At 43.5% G+C, this 23865-nt stretch overlaps 2 protein-coding genes across 5 annotated transcripts in view; both read left to right on the top strand.

Annotated features, from left to right (window-relative positions):
• LOC139373437 (protein capicua homolog) overlaps positions 1 to 5848 on the top strand; it is a 44303-nt gene extending 38455 nt beyond the window's left edge. For 2 of the 3 annotated variants that reach the window (XM_071113926.1, XM_071113925.1), the window contains exons 17-20: positions 761 to 912; positions 2236 to 2379; positions 2711 to 2836; positions 3069 to 5842. In XM_071113926.1, the coding sequence (XP_070970027.1) occupies positions 761 to 912; positions 2236 to 2379; positions 2711 to 2836; positions 3069 to 3355 (709 nt within the window). In that variant the 3' untranslated portion in view covers positions 3356 to 5842. Of the gene's footprint in view, positions 1 to 760; positions 913 to 2235; positions 2380 to 2710; positions 2837 to 3068 lie in introns of all 3 variants that reach the window. The other variant, XM_071113924.1, reaches the window with a different exon arrangement.
• Positions 5849 to 6968: 1120 nt separating this feature from the next.
• Positions 6969 to 21054, top strand: LOC139373436 (glycogen synthase kinase-3 beta-like). Of its 2 annotated transcripts, none has more exons than XM_071113922.1 (10): positions 6969 to 7296; positions 11211 to 11398; positions 15833 to 15916; positions 16130 to 16240; positions 16456 to 16586; positions 17896 to 18100; positions 18421 to 18516; positions 18642 to 18828; positions 19154 to 19225; positions 19802 to 21054. In XM_071113922.1, exons 1-10 carry the CDS (start codon positions 7122 to 7124, stop codon positions 19870 to 19872), a joined length of 1320 nt encoding a protein of 439 aa, XP_070970023.1. In that variant the 5' UTR covers positions 6969 to 7121; the 3' UTR covers positions 19873 to 21054. The 2 variants fall into 2 exon arrangements, with proteins under 2 accessions (XP_070970023.1, XP_070970024.1); XM_071113923.1 differs by having other exon boundaries at positions 6980 to 7296; positions 19805 to 21054.
• Positions 21055 to 23865: the final 2811 nt, after the last annotated feature.

The following is a 23865-nucleotide window of genomic DNA, read 5'->3' as shown; positions in this document are numbered from 1 at the left end:
ACCTCAATAACATTGCCAGGATGTAGCAGTGGTCAGTCTCCCTTCAACTGAAATGAATACGGTTCAGTATTTCTACCCCCCCCCCCTTAAACGCACACATTATCCAAACTAATGGACATGTGACGGCGAGGCAGAATGGCACATTCCAAGTGAGCACTGGACACATGCTGCATATTGACCAACATGGTATGGATGACACTCCATACGGTTGACCCCGGGGCAGATGAACACTTTGCCCAGGCCCTAAACACAATCCACTAATCTTTTGGCGATGGGGCACAAACTTCCACGCATGGGCCTTTGTTGAAGCAAGTTAAGGGAGCATTCTCTCCTGAAAGATGCACAGTGGACACTGGGGTTGTCTCCAGACGGACCAGCAGTGACACAACTTCCATGCCACACCCAGGAACATATTGCGGTGCAGTCATTTTCCCGGGGAAAGGGTCAGAGCACATCCTCTCCAGACTCCGGAGACACTCCTGCAGAGCCCCCCCCCCCCCCCCCCCCTATAGGAACAGGAGAGAACCAGGAAGGAGATAGTTCAGTCTCCAACACGGCGTCCTCACCAGGGCCAGACTGGTAAACTTGAACCCGCCCTTACAGTGTAAATCAAAAAATGACCCAACCTGTCACACTATTTGTATATAGTGAAAATAAAACTGAGGTGCACAAGCCCCTTTTTTTAGCCCACTCGTGGAACCGGGTACGGTTGGGTCCCAACATGGGTGTCATAAAATCAAACTATATTTCAACTGTACAGGGTCCTGTCGGGGTCCTATTTCGAGGAGCGCTTTGCCGAGCTGCCAGAGTTCAGGCCAGAAGAAGTGCTGCCCTCTCCCACCCTCCAGAGTCTGGCCACCTCCCCCCGAGCCATACTGGGCAGCTACCGAAAGAAGAGGAGGAACTCCACAGGTGAGAGAGAGAGAGAGAGAGATTTTGTTGTGATGTGAGGTTTGTCCTACATTTTGCCTCTTGGTAGGCCGTCATTGTAAATAAGAATTTGTTCTTAGTTAAATCAAACAAAATGTTCAAAAAGTGCTTCTGCTTCCACATAAATACATAGAATCAGTTGAAAAGAACACCCCATCAACCCCACTCACACAAAAAAGCTCATAAGTTAATGTCAGGCAAGACTGCGACCAGGTGGCAGTTCCACACGATTAAAGAGATACTTTGGGATTCTGGCAATGCTCGCACATACCCATAGACTTCCAGTCATTGCGCTAACGCTGTATAACGCTTTCAGTTTCGGGCTCCCGAGTGGCGCAGAGGTCTCAGGCCCTGCATCTCAGTGCTCGAGGCGTAACTAAAGAGAACCTGGTTCGAATCCAGGCTGTATCACAACCGGCCGTGATTGGGAGTCCCATAGGGCGGCGCACAATTGGCCTAGCGTCGTCCGGGTTTGGCCGGTGTCATTGTGAATAAGAATTTGTTCTTAAACTGACTTGCCAGGGTTAAATGAAAAACGGATTTAGGATTAGCTCGCAAAACTTAACTTCCTTCATACTGGACACAGAGACATTTAAAATGGTATCCGTAAGTTCATCTGACTTTGTGGAAGTAGATAAAGGGCTTCATTGCCAAAATCCCAAAGTATCCCTTTAAGGCCTTACATGCCAGCTTCAGTACATCATTGCCGTCTGCCTCTATGTCTCCCCTGCTGTTAAGCATTTTTATTGACAGGGGGCTAAACTAATGTTTATAACTGTTCAGCCTGCATCTAGGCACCATATAACGCCTCATCGCTGGCATTAGCTGGAACTCTGCGTATGGGGTCCGATATGACCTTTCTGGCCTGTCTGATGACGGTCTCCTGGAAAATGAACTGGAGAGAGGAGGGAAGTGTCATGCCAATACTCTTCCCTGCTGTCTTGGTCAGTTTCAAGATTAAGGCTTTCAGCTGCACTGTCGGGTTAAACCTTATCCTAAAACAAGCATGACTGGGGAGAGAGTTGTCGAACATATTCAAAAGAAAATGTATTAAGAATCTAGCACGGCCGCTAAAATGAATTTGAACAGATTTCTTTCCTCCGTTGAAAACAGAGGTAGGATGTATTGTGGTTGCGTGTTCTATTGGATTCTGTGGTTAAAACACCTTCTCTTCATCCTCTATCCTCCGCCTCCTTCTTCACTCACTCCCATCTCCTTTTCCTCTGTATCTTCCTCCTCCCCCTCTTCTGTATCATTGTCCCCCCATTCTCTTGTTCTTCCTCCTCTTCTCCTCCTGCCATTCAGACCTGGACTCGTCTGCAGAGGACCCCAGCTCTCCCAGGAGGAAGGCTGCCGCTCGGAGCCGTCTCTCCAGCTGCAGCTCGGAGCCCAACACACCAAAGAGCGAGGTCAAGTGTGAGGGGGACATCTTCACCTTCGACAGAGCTGGTATGTAGTGTGGAGTGTACGGAGGTCTGTTATAGGTGATGTCTTGTGTCCTAAATGGTGCCTTATGCAGTGCACTACTTTTGGCTAGGCCCCTGTAGCTTTTTCCTTAGTTAGTTTTCCCTTCCTCCTCGCATTCTTTTCTCACTCATCAGTTTGGATTCCCCTCGGTGCCTCCTCTTTTCTCCATTCTTCTCATCCCTCTCTTCTCTCCTCTCACTCTCTCTTCATATTACTCATGCTTCTCAACTATCTCTCATCCCTCCCTTCTCTCAATCACCATCTTTTCCTCTCTCTCTCTTTCTCTTTCTGTCCTGTCATTTCTCTACCGTAGGTGCTGAGTCTGAGGATGTTCTGGGGGAGATGGACAAAGTGCCGTACTCCTCTCTCCGGAGGACTCTGGACCAGCGCAGGGCTCTCGTTATGCAGCTCTTCCAGGAACACGGCTTCTTTCCTTCAGGTAACCACCCGGCACCATCTGCTTCTCTCATTGGCTCATGTAGCCAAATTGTTGACTGTCATTGGTCACCTTGTATACTGATTTTGTGGTTGAGCAAGGCCAGATTACAACCAACTAGTCTCTGATACAACCAGGCAAAGGTTGCACTGCAATTATTTTTCTTCAGAGAGGGCTCATCTTCTTTCCCTCTCCTCTCGTCCCCCCCCCCCCCCCCCCCCCCCCCCCCTTCTAGCTCAGGCCACTGCAGCCTTCCAGGCACGATACTCAGACACCTTCCCCACCAAACTGTGTCTGCAGCTGAAGATCAGGGAGGTGAGGCAGAAGATCATGCAGACAGCCACACCTGGAACCCCCGGAATCTCTGAGCCCGGCGGGTCAACAACAGGGGTCATGGGTTCAACGGACTCCGCCTCGGCCGCCATCGGCTCCTCCAATACCAACACTCGAGATGGTACAGGGACGGAGCCAGGAGAAAGAGGGCGGAGTCCCGAGGAGCCCAGGAACGTGGGCAAATTGTAGGAATGGAAAGAAGGAGAGATGGAAAGAAGGAGAAAAGTAAGAGAATAGAGAAGGTGGAGAGAAAGTGTCAAAAGAGAGAGAGGAGTGTTGTTGTGTCCCACAGCATGTCCTTGTACATGTAGTAACAGGACATCAGTTTCACTTCGGCACAGTTCTGTACTGGCTGTACCCTCTGCACATTTGTAGTTTGACACAGAACATTCTGTGGTACACACCAGTGGAGGCTGGTGGGAGAAGCTATAGGAGAGGGGGATGGCTGGAATGGAATAAAAGGAACAGAGTCAAGCACGTGGTTTCCATATGTTTGATACCGTTCCATTTATTCCACTCCAGCCCTTACAACGAGCCCGTCCTCCTATAGCTCCCCCCCACCAGCCTCCACTGGTACACACATTCTTACTGTCTCTCTCTCGCGCACACACACCCCACCAACTCAGACTGTTACTCTTGGGTGGCAGTCACGAGCACTGTCACACAGATGTACACAATGGCACTTTGTAACAATTTGTGCGGATTCAGTTTTCAGCCCTCTGTTGCCATTGACTTCCCTCCCTCCACTCCTCAGCACAGTGGTTGGGATGTATCCAATGTAACATCCACTGAAATTCCACAGCCCCTCTATGCTGCAACAACAGACAGCACTGAACTGGACACACACTGCACACACACAGTCTGCCAGTCAACTCAACACTCGCCTGACCAAGCCTTTGGCCTGCACAGTTTTTAGAGATTGGAGAAAGTGAGTCAACCATTGGCTCCCGAAAAAGGGAGGCTGGACTCAGCGTGACCATTGACCAATCCCTGGCCCAATCAGTAATCAACGTCACAGACAGGCTGAGTTCCTATTGGCTGGAGAGGATGTTGTATATTGAGGTTTCCCCCCTTGTGGACGCCGTTATGAGATATGAAATATGTAAAGATTGAAGGGTGATGCGTGACAAAGCAACAAACTCAACATTGGTTGGCTGTAAACGAGCACAGAGAAAGGCTGAACGAGACAAATCGTCCATTCATTGGTCAACTCAAGAGGCTGCGGATTCCACCAAGGAAGCCGGAAGCAGATGATGTGACATGGCTCACTTGGCTCCCAAGTGACAGTTGACAAGCAAAAGTAGATTTATAACCAACGTCTAGGAGTCACCCAGTGGATATGTTGCTTTATCTTGTATTGTTGCAGTGGAAATAACACGTTTTTTCTGTGGCCTGTTTTCTCTCTTGTGGCTCTCATTGGTGTTTCCCCAGCATAAACTTATATAAAAGGGGTTTGGAAACAGCCCACGCAACCCCTCTTCTAAATTTTACTTTGGGCCATTCCCCCTCTCCCATGACTGCTCAGTAGACACATAGAGGAGGGGGCAGGCAGTTTGTTTTTAAATGTTGAAATCAGGTGTTTGCACAATGTGTGGTCTTGTGACTGCAATTTAAATCAGGAAAGTATTATTTTTAGAGATTGTTTCTTAGAAATAACCTTGTTGTTCAATGTTATCAATCCCCCCCTTCTTCCATTTGGAGCCCCTTTCCCCCTTGCTTCCTTTCCCTGCCCCTCTAACCAAGTGTTGTTAGAAAGTGCCCTTAAGCACTGGTCCAGGGTCAGTTCTGTTACGTAGCTCAGGATGGCTCTGGTTAGAGTTTAGTTCAGGGAAAACAGATCCTAGACCAGCCCCGTAGGGCATTCTCTGGAGCCCTCTCTCTTCCCTCTCTGCCACTTTATTTTGTTCCTTATTAAATGGTGCAATAGGACATTTGGAATGGGTGGGTTATGTGGGTCTGTGCCATAGATATTTACAGTACAGTCAGAAGACCCATTCTAACAACTATGGCATAAGAAGAACTCTCTGAGATTGCTATATTTGAAGAGATAGAGCATAGCTAACTAACTAAAGTCAAAGACATTCAAATAGCACTTTTTGCCTCTTCACTTGTTTTGGGAAGAGTTGGGGTAGTTATGGGTGTACCTTTATTTCTCTGTATACAGTTGGATGTGTGAAGAATATCTATATTTCCATATGTGCATATAGATGTTGTGTGTGTGTTTGCGCACATGCATGTATGGACTCGGCCACACCCTTCACATACCATACAATAAGACATTATCAATCATATGTTCTTCACATATACTGGAGGCAGTATTTTTTTTACAGTCACCAGGACTATTATATGCCACCTTGACTGTTATATTAATGAGATAGTCCAAGATCAAACGCATAGAATTTATCAAAGATTTGTTGAGTCTTGCAAAGGTGAGGCCTGAAATGATTCCGTGAACATGCATGTGCGCACGCAAACACACAGACAGACATACACACACACACACACACACGAATGCGTGTACACTGTATGATTGTGCTTAAAATAAACTGTCCATACCTTGGAGAAGGAATTTTAGAATGAGAGAGATGAGTGTGAGCTCATAAACAGGCATGTTGACCATGTGCAATATTTCTAAGCAAAATAAACAACTAAATATTGAAAATATTAAAAGACCTAACACAATATCCTTGGTCTTTGACTTTGTTTTGAGTCAGATTAGTGAATGTGAGTGTGCTGGTTTGATGGAATCCATCTCTGTACAACTGACCCAAGATTCTAACGGAAGTGCCCCTGTAAGGTCGGTAATAACAAATAACTACTTTATCCTATGTAGATGTTATGCCTGAAGGTTGAGCGAGTACTGATACTTGAAAAGATGACTGGAAGAGAATCTGAATTCAGAGAACACGAACCTGTGACTCCCCCACACAGTCGACTATGGCTGCTTCCACGAAGTGAAATCCCCAGTATTTTGAGATTCCCTTTGTTGATTGATTTTCTATACACAAGTAGACATGTCACACCTGTCCATCAGTCATGTTAAAGTGGGATTACCTGCAATTACAATGTCAAGATCCTTCCTGCCAAGGCAGGTGGAGATATGAACTCAATCTCATGCTCGTCAATCCAAAACTTGGTGTACCAGACCATTCAGAGATCTTGGGCAGTGTGTTGATTTAAAGAACCAATACCTGGGTGACATCAGGCACTACATTTGAGTCACTTTCCACTTCTGACATCATTGTTCTGAACTGTGTATTTGCCTCTGAAACAGACACCTGGGTTCAAGGCCAGGTCAGGAAACCCCAGAATTTGCTACAATGGTGTGAGAAGTGGGAGGGCTCTGCTGTAAGGCCACCAGAGGCATGTGAAGGGTATTGAAATAAATATTAAGGATTATTTTGTAAGTCTGCTATTTGGGATTCTTTACCCCCCCATTGAAACCTTAACTATAACCCCATTTAAATGTAAAAATGGTTACAATTAGGGTAGGGACGTCCAAAGGATGCCGGAAAGCAATTACCCTTATTTTATGTGAAATTCTTACTCTCTTATCTAAAACATAATGGGATTTGTAGTTTTCATGTCTGTACTCCCTTTCGTGTATACATTATTTTTACTGTCACGGTAGAAATCAAGAAATCCCAGACGGAAGCGCCACCTCTGGTGAAACTCAACACTGTTATTTTAGCAGTGTAGTTCTATGGGTATTTTCAAAGACAATGGAACAGTCGTGAGCCACAGCCAAATCGAACTTCATTTCCCAGGAGAAAATGCAATTTGTCAGTTTCTACTGTCTACGAGCTCAGACAGGCAGTGCAGGGGAGGACTCATCGGAACGGTGTCAATTCTGTCTGTTTTACAACGATTATTGCATTTGCAGTCAAAAGAGGCAACATTTAAACTCACTTGGTGTGAATCCCTAGCCCCCCGCCCGCTACCCTTGCACAGAGATATGAGCGGCAGCGGGCGGCCCAGAACTAGCTCGTTTGCTGAGCCACAAGGTAATCCCGGAGCCGCTGCAGCATCCACCGGATCAGCCGCTGCGGTGGGGAGCAGCACAGGAAAGACCGGGGTCCAGCAGGCCTCGGGGAGCAGTTCGTCTGGATGCTCAAATTTAAAGCTGGCCAGTAAGTTTATTATGATGTGTTTTCTGAAAAATATTGCCTTGGATGATTGAAAGACACACATTGTAGCTACAGTCCTGTGTCGTAGCGAATGTGGTCAATTTTGCACGATTGCCAGGGCGAACATTGCTGTAACGTTAGTTTAAAAAAACGAGTTAGCTAGATAACTGCCTTGATTAACTGTCGTTGTCTGAACGGTTGAGTTGTCAGTTAGCAAACTAGTTACTGTAACTTGCTAACCCACGCCAAAAACCAAGTAATTCGCGTTAGCTAGCTAGCTTGCTAGGTCTAGATTAGTTATACTAAACAAAAATATTAATGTAAAAATGTCAAAGATTTTACTGAGCTGCAATTTATATGATTGAGGAAATCAGTCAATTGACAAATTCAATAGGCCCTAATCTATGGATTTCACATGACTGGGAATATAGATATGCATCTGTTGGTCACAGATACCTTTAAAAAATGGGCCTCAGGATCTTGTCATGGTATTTATGTGCATTCAAATTGCCATCGATAACATGTAATTGTGTTCGTTGTCCATAGCTTATGCCTGCACATACAATAACCCCACCACCACCACGGGGCACTCTGTTCACAACATTGACATCAGCAAACTGCTTGCCCATACGACGCCATACACGTGATCTGCGGATGTGAGGCTAGTTGGGCAAACAGTCGAATTCTCTAAATCGAAGTTGTAGGCTGCTTATAGTAGATACATTATCAGGCAACATCTCTGGTGGACATGTCAGCATGCCAATTGCACGCTCTCTCAACTTGAGACAACTGTACATTGGCCTTTTATTGTTCCCAGCACAAGGTGCACCTGTGTACTGATCGTGCTGTTTAATCAGGATCATGATATGCCACACCGGTCAGGTGAAAGGAGAAATGCTCACTAACAGGGATGTAAACACATGTTGTGCACAACATTTGAGGATGTCTGTATGAAAAATTTCTGGGCTCTTTTATTTCAGCCCATGAAAGATGGAACCAACACTAGATGTTGCGTTTATATTTTTGTTCCGTGTATATTAGCATGCTAGCTAATTAATGACCTCGCGGTACCATACTGTAACGCTAGCTAAATGTAAAGAAAGCATAAGCAACATAAACAACCTTAGCTACGTGTGCTAAGGCATGCCAGCTAACTTGTAAGCAGCAGCTATAGCAGATGGATAACTAGCATCCCAGATGGGTTTTAGATGGCTATGTGGTAACGTTAACTAGTTTACAAGGAGATTCAATCTAGTTAGCTACAGTAGTAGTAGTGCTTTTTATGTTTTAACAATCAAACGAATCAGTGATAACTAGCTAGTTCAAACAACAATTATTTACCTAACGAGCTAGTTATGTGACACTACAAACGACAGGCTAACGGTAGCTGTCACAGACTTGGTAGGCATAGGCAAGGTAGCCTAATTGTTTGTTCATAACGGCTGACAAGTAAGCTAGCCAGAAAACAACTAGCTTTGTGCTTCCCAACACTGATTCATGTTAAGCACACCCTTACCTATTGTTCAAATTAGGTCGATAGTGGATATGTATCCATCCAGTAGCCCAGATAAGTAACCAGCCTAGAAATAAATCTCTAGTCATAAAGTGACTGTTAACAGGTGAGACAGAACTTGATAAAAAGTGGTGAAACATGTAACTACTAGCCAGCTGTATAATATATCATGAGCTAGTAATTCTCCAAGAACTAGGCTAGTAGATATACAGAAGGAAGATGACAAGCTGAAATACTTGCTTACATTGCACATCAACAACTTCCATGCGTCCTTTGCACGTTTTTTTTTCTTAGAGCATGTTTCCACTTTGTGCCTTGTAGTGCACATTGGAATTGGATGGCTTTATCCACCATGATGATCAACGTTTGTCATGCAGAGTACATTTTGTTGGCTGTGGATCTGACTTTTCCCAGACCTTCTTCCCCCTGACTAAAGGTCTCGAAGCTTCAGCTTATGTGCAGATCACGTTCTGCACGTGTGTCTTTACTGCACAGATTTGTGGTCCCTTGCACATTTCTCACTGTCAATGGTGAATGATAATTTTTCAAGTTTTACTGGTGAAATGTCCGTATGCGTTTAGATCTTTCTGAGTTAGTGTTATTTTCGCAGTAGCCTGCAGTGTTGTTTTGAGTGATATACAGTGAGCGAATTTTGCCTGTCTTACAGTAACGTTATACTATGCTATAATATTCGGTTCTGTTAGTATTCTACCTATCATTGTGTGATCTTGCAGACATTGATTCAGCTTTTATCCATCTTTTATTAAATGACCTCCATTTGCCAAAGTAGCCTGTTCTCTACGGCTAGAGCAGAGACTGTGTGTAAAGTAGAGAATAAACACATGCGCAGAAGCTTTGGGATCTTTAGTCCGGAGGAAACAAGTTCTGGGGCAAGTCTGATCTGCAGCCACATCGTATTATATGTGATGATGAAAGTTGGAGCTCAAACCTAATGGTATAAGTCAATATTGGTGAAACACTAAGCAAAGATGTGGACAACAGGACATGCTGATGCTTTTGAAATGGTGAAGTGGCGTTCCAAATGATGAGCGGTCTCCTTTTTTTGTCCAGGTTTTTTCATGCTTCATGTGAGACAAGTCATTAAGATTTCTGTGGTTTGGATTTGACACTAGCAAGAATATAGGCTACTGGTCTAGCCGTTGATTGCGTTTGACTAAATTAACCAAAGTCAAATTTTGTCTCAGATCTCTGGTATTTATGGCACAAGTTCACAGGTCCATAAATTCAACCATTTCTTTAAAAACAACTCCCTCTATTTCTGCACGCGAGGGTGTGGAATTGATACACCTGGACATGTCATTCTGCAGGAGCACACTGTATTATGTCATCACCATGGTGATTGTGCACACACACACATCATTTGTTTGTGGGAGGCTGAGTGATCTGAGCAGAGTTAGAGCGGGGTCATTCTCCGTGCTAAGGTCTCCAGTTCAACCAGCCAACTGTCCTCATACAGGGAATGAATCTCACATGAAGTAGGCCTGCCTCAGAACTCTCTGTCCCAGGCCACCAAACACACAGTTGTTTGAGGTGGCCTGTAGGTAACCGTTGTTTTGAGTTCAAGTGTATTGGATGAGGTCGATGATGGGCCTATTGGAGGATCGCAAGTCTTGTGTTCCTTAGGTCAAATGATGTTCAAAGGAGCACAAAATAGCCCCGTTCGTCCTCCAACAAGGCAGGCGGCTACTGTAGTGGTTACACAAACACGAGGTAGTTAATAACACGAGCCCTGGTTTGAGTTCAGTAGGACATTCAGTAACTCATTTTTCAACGACAAATAATTTATTGAAACAAGTCTAGATGGTATTTCACCCACTTTTAAAAATGTTCTCCTTACTTAACATGACCCTGTAGGCCTATTTTCTATGCTGAGCAATTGCTTACTCTGCCTGTTTTGGCTATGTAAAGGCCTATTATCATTTGCCCTAAATGCTGTCAATGCCATAAGCCTCAGATATATATTTTTTAAGAGTAGGACATTTTCAGACTTTTTATTGAAGAGACAGGGCGTCTAGAAGTAAGGAAGTCAGTGAGGGTATGTGACAAAGTAGCGGTGGGTAGAGCCTTCCGACCCATGCCGTCACGCTGTTGAAGGCGGGGATGTTAACCACTACACCACCCCAGGCCAAAAATGTTAATACACGTGAGCCCTTGTTTACGTAGAAATTAACCATATATTAGCAACAATGTCCTTGGTCATGTTCATTATGTCACACCGTAGCAAAACAGCTTTTCTTAGAGTTCAGATAATAGGCCTACAACCCCATTTTGGTCTGTTTTCTTCAGTTTTGTACCTACTGAACAAAACCCTCTTAATCTCCTCTATTTCAAATCTAAAAAGAGGACTATTTTTTTTGACACGACTTGTGTCCTTGTTTCCCAGGGGACAGTGGGAAGGTGACTACGGTGGTGGCCACATCTGGGCAGGGTCCCGACCGCCCACAGGAGGTGTCCTACACGGACATCAAGGTGATCGGGAATGGCTCTTTCGGTGTGGTGTACCAGGCACGCCTCATCGACAGCCAGGAGATGGTGGCCATAAAGAAGGTGCTGCAGGATAAGAGGTTCAAGGTATGGCGGCCAGTCTCTTGGAGAAATACAGCCGTGTTGTCACCCAGAGTCACATTTGTTTATTTTTAAAACTGTAGCACATAATTTACAATGAATTTGGAAAGTATTCCGACACCTGCATTTCCACATTTTGATATGTTACAGCCTTATTTTTTTTAAATTATGTTTTTTTTATTCTTTTCCATTTACACACAATACCCCATAATGACAAATGAAAACTGTTTTAAAAAAACAGAAACACCTTATTTACATAAGTGTTCAGACCATTTGCTATGAGACTCGAAATTGAGCTCAGGTGCATCCTGTTTCCATTGATCATGCTTGAGATGTTTCTACAACTTGATTGGAGTCCACCTGTCATAAATTCAATTGATTGAACATGATTTGGAAAGGCACACCTGTCTATATAAGGTCCCACAGTTGACAATGCATGTCAGAGCAAAAAGCCACGAGGTTAAACAAATTGTCCGTAGAGTTCTGAGACAGGATTTTATCAAGCATTGAAGGGCCCCAGGAACACAGCGGCCTCATCATCTCCATCGTTCTGGAAGAAGTTTGGAACCACCAAGAGTCTTCCTAGAGCTGGCCACCCGGCCAAACTGAGCAATCGAGGGAGAAGGGCTTTGGTCAGAGAGGTGACCAAGAACCCAATGGTCGCTCTGACAGAGCTCCAGAGTTCCTCTGTGGAGATGGGAGAACCTTCCAGAAGGACAACCATGTATACAACACTCCACCAATCAGGCCTTTCATGGTAGAGTGGCCAGACAGAAGCCATTCCTCAGTAAAAGGCACATGATAGCCCACTCAGAGTTTTCCAAAAGGCACCTAAAGGACTCTCAGACAATGAGAAACAAGATTCTCTGGTCTGATGAAACCAAGATTGAACTCTTTAACCTGGCACCATCCCAACGGTGAAGCATGGTGGTGGCAGCATCATACTGCTGGGATCTTTTTGAGCGGCAGGGACTGGGAGACGAGTCAGAATCGAGGGAAAGATGAACTGAGAAAAGTACGGAGAGATCCTTGACGAAAACCTGCTCCAGAGTGCTCAGGGTCTGACTGGGGTGAAGGTTCACCTTCCAACAGGACAACAACCCTAAACATACAGCCAAGACAACACAGGCGTGGCTTCGGGACAAATCTCTGAATGTCCTTGAGTGGCCGAGCCAGTGCCCGGACTTGAACCCCATCGAACATCTCTGGAGACCTGAAAATAGCTGTGCAGCGACACTCCCCATCCAACCTGACAGTGCTTGAGAGGATCTGCAGAGAAGAATGGGAGACACTCCCCAAATACCAGTGTGGAATGTTGTCCCACTCTTCTTCAATGGTTGTGCGAAGTTGTTGGATATTGGCGGGAACTGGAACACGCTGTCGATCCAGATCATCACGAACATGCGCAATGGCTGACATGTTTGGTGAGTATGCAGGCCATGGAAGAACTCAAATAAAATTGTATTGGTCACATACACATGGTTAGCAGATGTTAATGTGAGTGTAGCGAAATTCTTCTAGTTCCGACTGTGCAGTACCATCTAACACGTAATCTAACAATTCCACAACTACCTAATACGCAATAATGATGCAATGTTTAGTCGGGGGGAGTCTCCTCTTTATCAAAGTGGGGTTTGCATATTACCTCAGGTGAAACCATGTTATTGTCTGAATGCAGCTGTATGGACCCTCTGGGAAGAATCAACTTGGTTAAGCTTCTGTAGTGTCCGTAGAGTTTTTTTTTTTTTTTTTTTTTTTTTTAAGTCTGAAAATTAGAACCTAACAGTACATATGGATGACCGAGCGGCATAGGCAAGATGCAATAGATTGGTAACCGGGACATTTATAGCGTCCATTGTGTACAGATCCTTGCAACATGGGGACCTGCATTATCATGCTGAAACATGGGCACAATGGGCCTCAGGATCTCGTCACGGTATCTCTGTGCATTCAAATTGTCATAAAATAAAATGCAATTGTGTTCGTTGTCCGTAGCCCATGCCGTCACTCCACCGCCACCATGGGGCACTCTGTTCACAACGATGACATCAGCAAACCACTCGCCCGCACGACGTCATACACGTGGTCTGCCAAATTTTCTAGAACGATGTTGGAGGCAGCTTATGATAGAGAAATGAACATTCAATTCTCTGGCAGCAGCTCTAGTGGACATAAATGCAGTCAGCATGCCAATTGCATGCTCCCTCAACTTGCGACATCTTTGGCATTATGTTGTGACAACTTCATGATCATGCTGTTTAATCCGTTTCTTGATATGGCACACCTGTATGTCTTGGTGAAGGAAAAATGCTCACTAACAGGGATAAACAAATTGGTGCACAACATTTTAGAGAATTTTTTTTTTTTTGTGTGTGTGTATGGAACATTTCTAGGATATTTTATTTCACCTCCTGAAACATTGGACCAACACTTTACATGTTGTTTATATTTTGGGTCAGTGTGTATGTGTATATATCAAAAGTTTGGACACACCTACTCATTCAAGTGTTTTTCTTTATTTGTACTATTTTCTACATTGTAGAATAGTGAAGACATCAAAACTATGAAATAACACACAGAATCACGTAGTAACCAAAAGTGTTAAACAAATCCAAATATATGTTTGATTCTTCAAAGTAGCCACCTTTTGCCTTGACAGCTTTGCACACACTTGGCATTCTCTCAACCGGCTTCATGAGGTAGTCACCTGAAATGCATTTCAATGAACAGATGTGCCTTGTTAAAAGGTCATTTGTGGAATTTCTTTCCTTAATGCGTTTGAGCCAATCAGTTGTGCTGTGACAAGGTAGAGGTGGTACACAGAAGATAGCCCTATTATGGCAAGAACAGTTCAAATAAGCAAAGAGAAACGACAGTGTCATTACTTTAAGACATGGAGGTCAGTCAATGTGGAAAATTTCAAGATTTAAAAAAAAAAAAAAAGTTTCTTCAAGTGCCGTCGCAAAAACCATCAAGCGCTATGATGAAACTGTCTCTCACGAGGACCGCCACAGGAAAGACCCAGAGTCACCTCTGCTGCAGAGGATAAGTTCATTAGAGTTACCAGCCTCAGAAATTGCAGCCCAAAGTTAATGCTGCAGAGTTCAAGTAACAGACACATCTCAACGTCAACTGTTCAGAAGAGACTGCGTGAATTAGGCCTTCATGGTCGAATTGCTGCAAATGAAGAACTACTAAAGGACACCAATAAGAAGAGACTTGCTTGTGCCAAGAAACACGAGGAATGGAGTTAGTTAGACAGGTGGAAACCTGTCCTTTTGGTCTGATGACTCAAAATTTGAGATTTTTGGTTCCAACCACCGTGTCTTTGTGAGATGCAGAGTAGGTGAACGGATGATCTCCGCATGTGTGGTTCCCACCGTGAAGCACGGAGGAGGTGTGATGGTGTGGGGTGCTTTGCTGGTGACACTGTCAGTGATTTATTTAGAATTCAAGGCACACTTAACCAGCATGACTATCACAGTATTCTGCAGCGATACGCCATCCCATCTGGTTTGCCCTTAGTCCCACTATCATTTGTTTTTCAACAGGACAATGACCCAAAACACACCTCCAGGCTGTGGAAGGGCTATTTGACCAAGGAGAGTGATGGAGTGCTGCATCAGATGACCTGGCCTCCACAATCACCCGACCTCAACCCAATTGAGATGGTTTGGGATGAGTTGGACCGCAGAGTGAAGGAAAAGCAGTCAATAAGTGCTCAGTGTATGTGGGAACTCCTTCAAGATGGTTAGAAAAGTGTTCCGTGTGAAGCTGGTTGAGAGAATGCCAAAAGTGTGCAAAGCTGTCAAGGCAAGAAGAATTGAAGAATCTCAAATATATTTTGATTTGTTTAACACTTTTTTTTTGGGGGGGGGGTTATGATTCCATATGTGTTATTTCATAGTTTTGATGTCTTCGCCATTATTCTACAATGTGGAAAATAGTAAAAATAAAGAAAAACCCTTGAATGAGAAGGTGTCCTAACTTTTGACTGGTACTCTATATAAATCTGGTTTTTAACAGACCATAACTCTGAGTCTGCTTTGGTGGGTATTGCCATAGAAAATGTAGTATCGTGATACTGTATCATGGCAACACTAAATTGTCTTATCCTTTATGTCATGAGATGAGGAATATACATTTTTGGATTGGTCTCGTAAATTCCTATAATGTTATGAGTAGGCTACTTTGTTTTTCTGAATACAGGACACACCTTTGTCATTTTAGAAGAAACATTTCCATATGACTTTGTGGGAGGAAATTTGTATTTTTAGCCTACGTTTTTCTGTGACCGAAATGGACACTTTGCCATCACCTTACTGAACAAACACATATCCCACGCATTGTAAAGATCAATTCACTTACAGGGCAATTAGAAACCCTTTTCCACTGTTCAATTCCAGAACTGTTATTTTGTTTATAACCTTTCCTATGCAGAACCGAGAGCTACAGATCATGCGAAAGTTGGACCACTGCAATATCGTGAGGCTGCGCTTCTTCTTCTACTCTAGTGGAGAAAAGGTAGGTTGCCATCCATTGTTTTTGGCACACCTTAATGCAGAAATGAGAATGCTAAGGACCTGAACAGTCTGTTTCCTCTTCATACGAGTCATTCTTCCCACTACAAAGTTGGGATTTTCAAAACGCATGAATAACTTGAGTACATATCGAGTTATGACTGGTGCAGTCATTTTGGCGTATAATGATTGTCAGTTCTCTTCCCCCCCTATACAGAAGGATGAGGTGTATCTCAACCTGGTGCTGGACTTTGTCCCGGAGACCGTGTACAGGGTGGCCCGGCATTTCAACAAGGCCAAAAGCATCATTCCTATCATTTACGTCAAGGTAAACTCCCTCCCTTTCTCTTTCATTGTCCAACTTTCGCTTGCCTCAACGTCTTTTCATTAGACTTTGATTGTCTAGTATAAGTCATTCAACTATGAACTATACTTTTTTTTTTTACTCTCCCAAACAGGCTTGGCATTGACACAAAATAACCCACCTTATTGATTTGTTTATGGTTCTAATTGGTCTACGTCGGTCATTTTGTGTCTCCTTAGGTGTACATGTACCAGCTTTTTCGCAGCCTGGCCTATATCCATTCCCAGGGTGTCTGCCATCGAGACATCAAACCCCAGAACCTGCTGGTGGACCCTGAAACTGCCATCCTAAAGCTCTGTGACTTTGGGAGGTAAGCTGGTCAGGTATTTCCCATTTCCCTCCACATAGACGGTGTTTTATACTATTGAACCGAAATGACTGACTGGTACTGAAATATTGAAGTAAACCTGGGTCATATGTGTCCTGACTGAATGTGTTGAATAAATGGGCTCAACCAGACACAATGTGAATGGGGTTGTAAGACTGATCCAGTTGTATCCTTAGTTACAATCTCCTACTCACACCCTTTTCATTGTGTATTTTGCACATATTACATATTACATTACATCCATTGCTGTTACCGTGCAGACACAGGGCTGCTTTTCTATAGAAAGTATACTGTGACCGTCTTAATTGTAAATCGATAAGTATAAATCTCACTTAAGATATTTACTTCAGCATTGAAAAAAGAATTTACACTGAGACGCGTGAGCTCCACCCCTCATTCATCGGGTTTATCAAGCACTGTATAACACAGTTTCCACCAAATGTCAATGGGTCAGGTGGTCGGGTATAATCCTATACCACATGGTTAGACCTGCAGGGCTCAGTATTAGCCTCTACTGCTGAGCATCTACTGCTTATCTTACCAGCGACAACTGTTGCAGTGGGTAGAGATGAAAGTATTGTAACACGGCTGTATTAGAATAACCTAGACTCGGCTTAGAAGACTGCATTAGCTTAAACTAGATTTAGGACTAGAATCTGTAACAGAGTGGATTGTGTTTTGTAGACCTTAGCCTTTGCCAAAGCTTCCTTAAAAAATGGTGGGGTTTTAGGACAAATTGAGTTATTGCACAAGCGCACTTCACAGAGTAGGTGTTCCCTTATGCAAATATGCTAATAAATGCTAGAACGCACCAATAGGATCTCACTAGCTCGTGCTTGGCTCTGCCTGTCTCCTTGCTTGTTCTTCCCACTATGATTAATTTGCTCCCATTGGAAACGACAGGCTCTGTTTTATCTTGGGTTAGTTATAAAAAGTATTTGGTATTAGCCTGACTTAGCTTAGAAGACTGTATTAGCCTAACCTAGACTTAGCTTAGGAGACTGTATTAGCCTAACCTAGACTTAGCTTAGGAGACTGTATTAGCCTAATCTAGACTTAGCTTAGGAGACTGTATTAGCCTAACCTAGACTTAGCTTAGGAGACTGTATTAGCCTAACCTAGACTTAGCTTAGGAGACTGTATTAGCCTAACCTAGACTTAGCTTAGGAGACTGTATTAGCCTAACCTAGACTTAGCTTAGGAGACTGTATTACTGTATTAACCTAACCTAGATTTAGCTTCGAAGACTATTAGTCTAACCTTCAACCGCTGCGGTTTACCCTACCTTCAGCGCGAAGCAGCTGATTCGCGGGGAGCCCAATGTGTCGTACATCTGCTCGCGGTACTACCGCGCCCCAGAGCTCATCTTCGGCGCCACCGACTACACGGCCAACATCGACATCTGGTCGGCGGGCTGCGTGCTGGCCGAACTGCTACTGGGACAGCCCATCTTCCCCGGGGACAGCGGAGTGGACCAGCTAGTGGAGATCATCAAGGTGAGTAAATAGGAGGAATGTGTGTTTTGTATGTGGTTTACACAACATGGACAAAATACCTGCCATTCTGGTTGCATACCAACATTAGGAGCATTTGACTAATGAGAATGTTTTGTGTGAGTGGTGGGGGAAAGCAAGGGGAGTAATAATCAGTGAAATAAGGCGCGCGTTGCATCGTGCCTAAGAACAGCCCCACGGCCGTCAGCCAATCAGCATTCAGGGCTGGAACCACCCAGTTTATAATAATCAGTGACGTGGGGAGATTCAAAATGACAACCATTGTACGCTATTAACTGTGTACTTGTATGTCTGCTACTCAGGTTTTGGGAACTCCGACACGGGAACAGATCCGAGAAATGAACCCCAACTACACAGAGTTCAAATTCCCCCAAATCAAAGCACATCCCTGGACAAAGGTAAATGGTTCTAAAAAAAAAAAAATAGTTATGTCAACCAGGTTATGTTTTTGTCTTTCAAGTAATGTCTTTTTTTTTTCTGAAACTGTTTGATGTTGTGTGTGTACTTGTACCTCCTCTCGCAGGTGTTTAAGCCTCGCTCCCCTCCGGAGGCCGTCGCCCTGTGCTCGCGCCTGCTGGAGTACACCCCGGTCACCCGCTTTTCACCCCTGGAGGCCTGCGCTCACGCCTTCTTCGACGAGCTGCGCCAGCCCAACGCCCGGCTGCCTAGCGGCCGACAGCTGCCCCTGCTCTTCAACTTCAGCACCACCGGTCTGTACACCATGTTGACCCCCTGACCTTTTTGTTACCCAAAAGTGGTTGATTCAATTAAAATTCAGGGAATCAATTGAAACTCCCATTCACGAATTGAGATGGACCTGACCCCCCAACTTTGTTTTGTGACCCATGCATATATTCTGCATGTCCTTTTAGGATATCTACAATATAAAGTTTCTAAATATATTTGTTTGTTTTCCATGTGTAATGTTGTATAACTATGTGTTGGGGTGTTTAAAATTGCCACAGTCTTGTACCAGTTCTTTCTTACAAATCTAATGCTTTTTCCTATCTTTCTTTTTCTCTCCTATCCTTCCAGAGCTGTCAATCCAGCCCCAACTGAACTCCACCCTAATTCCTCCTCATGCCCGTGCACAGACCAGTTCATCTGGTACGACCCCCCCCCCAATCCCAAACATAGTAATTGGCTACCCATGTCACTTCAGTGCCACACAGTGGATAGAGTAGCTGTCAATCATTCATTCCCGTATCTGCAGCTAGCGTCATGGAGTAGTAATTGGCTTGCAGACATAGGTTCGGTGGAGTTCTAGGCTAAATCCACATGAAATGAGGGAAATGGATAGTAAGATGACTGCTCTTACAAATGGCAAAAATAATGGCTCTTCCATTATCGCTTCAAATATTATTTGTCCATGTTTCTGGTCATTGTAATCCTTTCTGTATAAGACAGCAGCCAACCAAAGGGGCACTAGCCTGATAACCACATGTCTGTCTTCTTTTATGTTTTAGTATGCACACCTTTGTGCATTGTAAATGTTTGTAGTCTCTATCTGGAAAATGTTTTCTGATCCGTTTTAGTTGAGGTCTTACTACAATTTGGCTGCGTAATGGCATATGTTTACAGTTTATACTTGACTAGCAAAATCAATCTGTTATACCCGTTCAAAATATCTAACACTGTCCTCTTCTCTACCACTTCTGTTCCTCTCTATCCTCTATCCCTCAGTAGATGGCTCTGGGTTAGACGGCTCCTCTCAGCACAGCTCCGTACCCGGATCACTCAACAACAGCACCTGAAACATCCCTGCAAACCCTCTGTCTGCCAGCCCCCCCCCCCCCCCCCCCCCCCCCCCCCCCCGCACACACACACTATATTGCTTCTTTCTACTTCGCTGCTTGTTATTTCTCCCCATTGGTTACAAACATACCTTTTTGTACTGTACATACATTGAACAAACCATTTATAGCGTTAGAGGGTATCATTAGCTGACAAGGTAGTTTTGTTACATTCAATTGAAACTAGATCAGCACTACAGGCAGAGATCGACACACTCTCACACACACACACTTTCTCATGTATTGATGACACCTTAAGTATTATTCCACTCCCTGGCTGCATCTCCTTTGGCCCAGCTCCTTCTTTCTCTCTGCCTGTTTATAACACTCATGTTCCTGCTGTTGAGGGTGGCATTCGAAGGTTCAGTAGGTGGGGCAGGTCCTCTCTCTATAATATTTTTAGATTTTTTTTTAAATCAATTTTTTTTTTTTTTTGTCTTTTTATTCTGTGTATTTATTTAACTGAAGACTTCATAAAGAGTTCTGCCACAACCACACACAAATTCTACAGGAGTTTGTCTCTACAAGCTAGTTGAGGTGTTTCCCTGTTACAGTCATTTGTAGACAAATGGGATAAAATGGTTCTGGTTGCCAGATGGAGGGAGGAAGATGCTGTGTTTGTTTTAATACTTTTTATAAAATTATATTTAAAAATATGAAATGACAGCTGCTTATTTTTTTTTTCTTATTTTTTTTTTTTTTGCTTCAAAGGCACTGTGAATTTTTACATGGAAAGGGGAGGGTTCAAGTTTATAATTGGTAGCCATACTTGCTAGCAAATTTCCAGTGTGTGTGCTGAGGATCTGAAGGAAAGGGTTTGACAGATGGTGAGGCTGGTGGTGTTCGTGTGGAGACTGAGACATCCATGATTCACATCTGTGTAGCAGCATCTCTCAGACAGTCCCAAACTGAGCCTCCCTTTACTGTCCATGGGAAGACAACCATCTATAGGACCTTCATTCCTGTATTTAAGACTGCTGTGGTAGTGAAATGTCACCTTCCTATTGGCTTCAATATATGGCATACCATAAAAAATGTTGTATGGTGAGGTTACATGTTTGATTTCAAAATCTGGTTCTGGCTAATTTGGCATTCATGCATTCATAGCATGAACTCTCCAGAACTCCTGATTTTTTATATATTTTTTTGAAAGTATATACACGCCGTGCTTGATAGAAAGTGGACTTTCACAGCACACTTGTTAGAATCTTTGTCAGTGTTGCACCCATCTAGATTGTAGAGGACCAAGGGATTATCAACTATGGGTTCAGACATGTGGACATACATGTATCCTACATGGAGTAGCTGACTCCAGTTTGGACATTTGAAACAGACCATGATTCCAGTTCCGTTCTGTTAATTCTCAAATGGAGTCGAGGTCGTGTGTGTGTGTGTGTGTGAAGACGCGTACTCTGTTACTGGTGTAGTGTGGCCGATAGCGAGTTCATAGTAGCCCTACAGTCTTGTGCTTGTGGGAGTGAATGAGAATGAGTGAGAAATTGAAGCGGGTGAGGGAATGGCAGAGGTTTTTCGTGTGTGTGTGTGTGTGTGATGATAATGTGTTGTTGTTCATGTGAATAATCGTACTCCGAATCCAATCTGCACCGTTTTGAAAAGCCAGTGTTGTAGATTTAGATCAGTTCTCAGTACTGACCACTTGAAAGCTTTCTAGTGCAAGCGTGTTATGATATTGTACCACCTCTACCACCCACTTGTAGAAACAACCGTCATATGTGCTGACGTTGATTTAAAGAACACATTTTTCCTCTTATCTCTCTGAAGCCATCTTCTTCCTGCGTGAAATGGAGCATATTGGTTTGGATTCCTTTTCTTATTTTTCTTCTTCTCCCGCCCTGTAAATATCACCAACTTTTAATTTCCCCTCATTATTTTTATTACAGTGTTTTATTTTTCCGTTACCTGTTGAACTCGTCACGGACCACTTTCAGTTCCATTCAAAAGTCTGTAAATACAATCAGTTTCAATGGCCTGATTTCAAGATGTAAATTACCCCCCACCACAAAAAAAAGACCACATTTTCCCTCCCTGTTTGTTGATGTCTCTCTCTCCGTTTCTCTCTGGTCGTGCGCCTCCATAACGTGTGATTGTACTGTGTCTCTCGGCTTTATTTATTACCTCACTTGGTGTTCTCGTGTAGGGAGAGGTTGAGGCACCGACTGTTTTGTGGGCATTATGTAGAGTGTTCCAGAATACATGTACTGTACTTGGAACCCACGACATTGGTATGTTTGGAAAGTTGGACTGAAAATGTTTGGTTGGATATATCCAGATTTGATCAGACTATATCTGTGGTACGATTCCAACTAATACATTTCCTGTTTTTTTTAATATATTTTTTTACCTTAAGTCACCTACGTACTGACCTTTTGACAGGGAAATGTGATTGTGGGCTGTGAGTTTACCAGACAACCATTTGGCCAATGCACGGCCCCTGTAGCCATTTATTACAATGGGCGCCCAATGTAAGAGATTTAAATTGTGTGAAAGTGTCATGTTGTACTGCAGAGAAGCCATAATAAATGTTTAAAAATACCCGCTGGATGTGAAGGGTAAATCTGAGGGCCTTGATGGTGACACGGGGTCGGATGGTGCAGCCAGCCTCCCTCCCCTGACAATGCCTACGCCCATCACGGACAATTCCGACTTGCTGCTTTCAAAATGTCAGCCACGGACAAAATGCAGCAACTTCAGTACGAACCAGTTATCAACCCCCCCTCCCTCCCTCCTGTTCTGTGTGTTGATGTACATGCCTGTTTGCTGGTTTCATAACTAAATCTCAGCAGGATCAGGCTACTAGCTAATTATACTAGAAGTACCCTGTTCTGTGTATAGCAAACCAAGTGAGGTCACTTTTTAATGTTCTGTGAGTAAAATTGTTATCAGTAATTTTTCATTCCAATCTTGTTTCTATTGTATCTTCCTGGTCAGGAGACCTGGTGTGCTTTTGGGACAGAGGGAGGAGAGAGAAGGAGGGAGAGAACCCAACTGTCTGTTTTTGTCTGTATGAAATGAGCTCATTTAATAAAGTGATAACTCCTATGAGCCCTTGTTGTTATTGTGTCAGATTGAGTAACATGTTTGAAACATCACTTTCACATGTCACCTTTTGGTCATTTTTGATAAAAGAACAAACATCCTACAAATCCAGAAGTATTGATTGTTAAAAGACAGTGTATTTCTGCATATGTACCATTTCATTATCAGTTAGTGGTTTTTGGTCAACAACTACACATGTGCAGAGGTCCAACAATCGAACAGTGTTTATTAGGAATCGTGCTATGCAGCCACTTGGACCAACTCTTGCTGCAACCTTGACGAAGGGGTGGACATAAATGTAAATCTGGGACACTCATTCTGGATCCAAATGGGGCTTAGGTGGTGGCCGTGGCCAATGGTGCGTTTGCCGACCAAATTATTTTGAGGTCCTCCTGTTGGACGCAGTGATAGTTTTGCCGTTTTAAAGCACATTTTCTGCAATTCTACACATTTTGTCATGGGGCTGAGAGAATTTGCAGTTTTAATACAAATTTCCTGCAATTTGAGTTTTACATGAGGCTGAGATTGAAATGTGCAGTTGCAAAGCAAATGTCCTGCAATTCTACATTTCATGCCTGGGGCTGATAGAATTTGCTGTTTTAAAGCTAGTTTATTGCAATGCTATCGGAGTGTCTCAAACATAACGAAATCCATTGGGGTCCCATGCCATGACAAAATGACTTAGAAATGCATCATTTTGGGAATTTTGTTTATTTTCCCTGACTGTTTAGCTTTTATTTTAATGATTGTTAGTTCTCAGATCTTATTCAAAATATTTATTTATCTTTTCTACATACCTTTTCAGGTTATAGTTTTAAGTTTACACTGAAAACATTTAACATCCCAAATGTTTTTTTTTCCCCAAATAAAATGTATACAGGGCGGTGAAAAGGTATT

The sequence above is a fragment of the Oncorhynchus clarkii genome, chromosome 18, assembly GCF_045791955.1.
Source record: "Oncorhynchus clarkii lewisi isolate Uvic-CL-2024 chromosome 18, UVic_Ocla_1.0, whole genome shotgun sequence".
In the NCBI taxonomy this organism is placed as follows: domain Eukaryota; kingdom Metazoa; phylum Chordata; class Actinopteri; order Salmoniformes; family Salmonidae; genus Oncorhynchus; species Oncorhynchus clarkii.
This window is presented reverse-complemented; position numbering and strand designations above follow the sequence as displayed.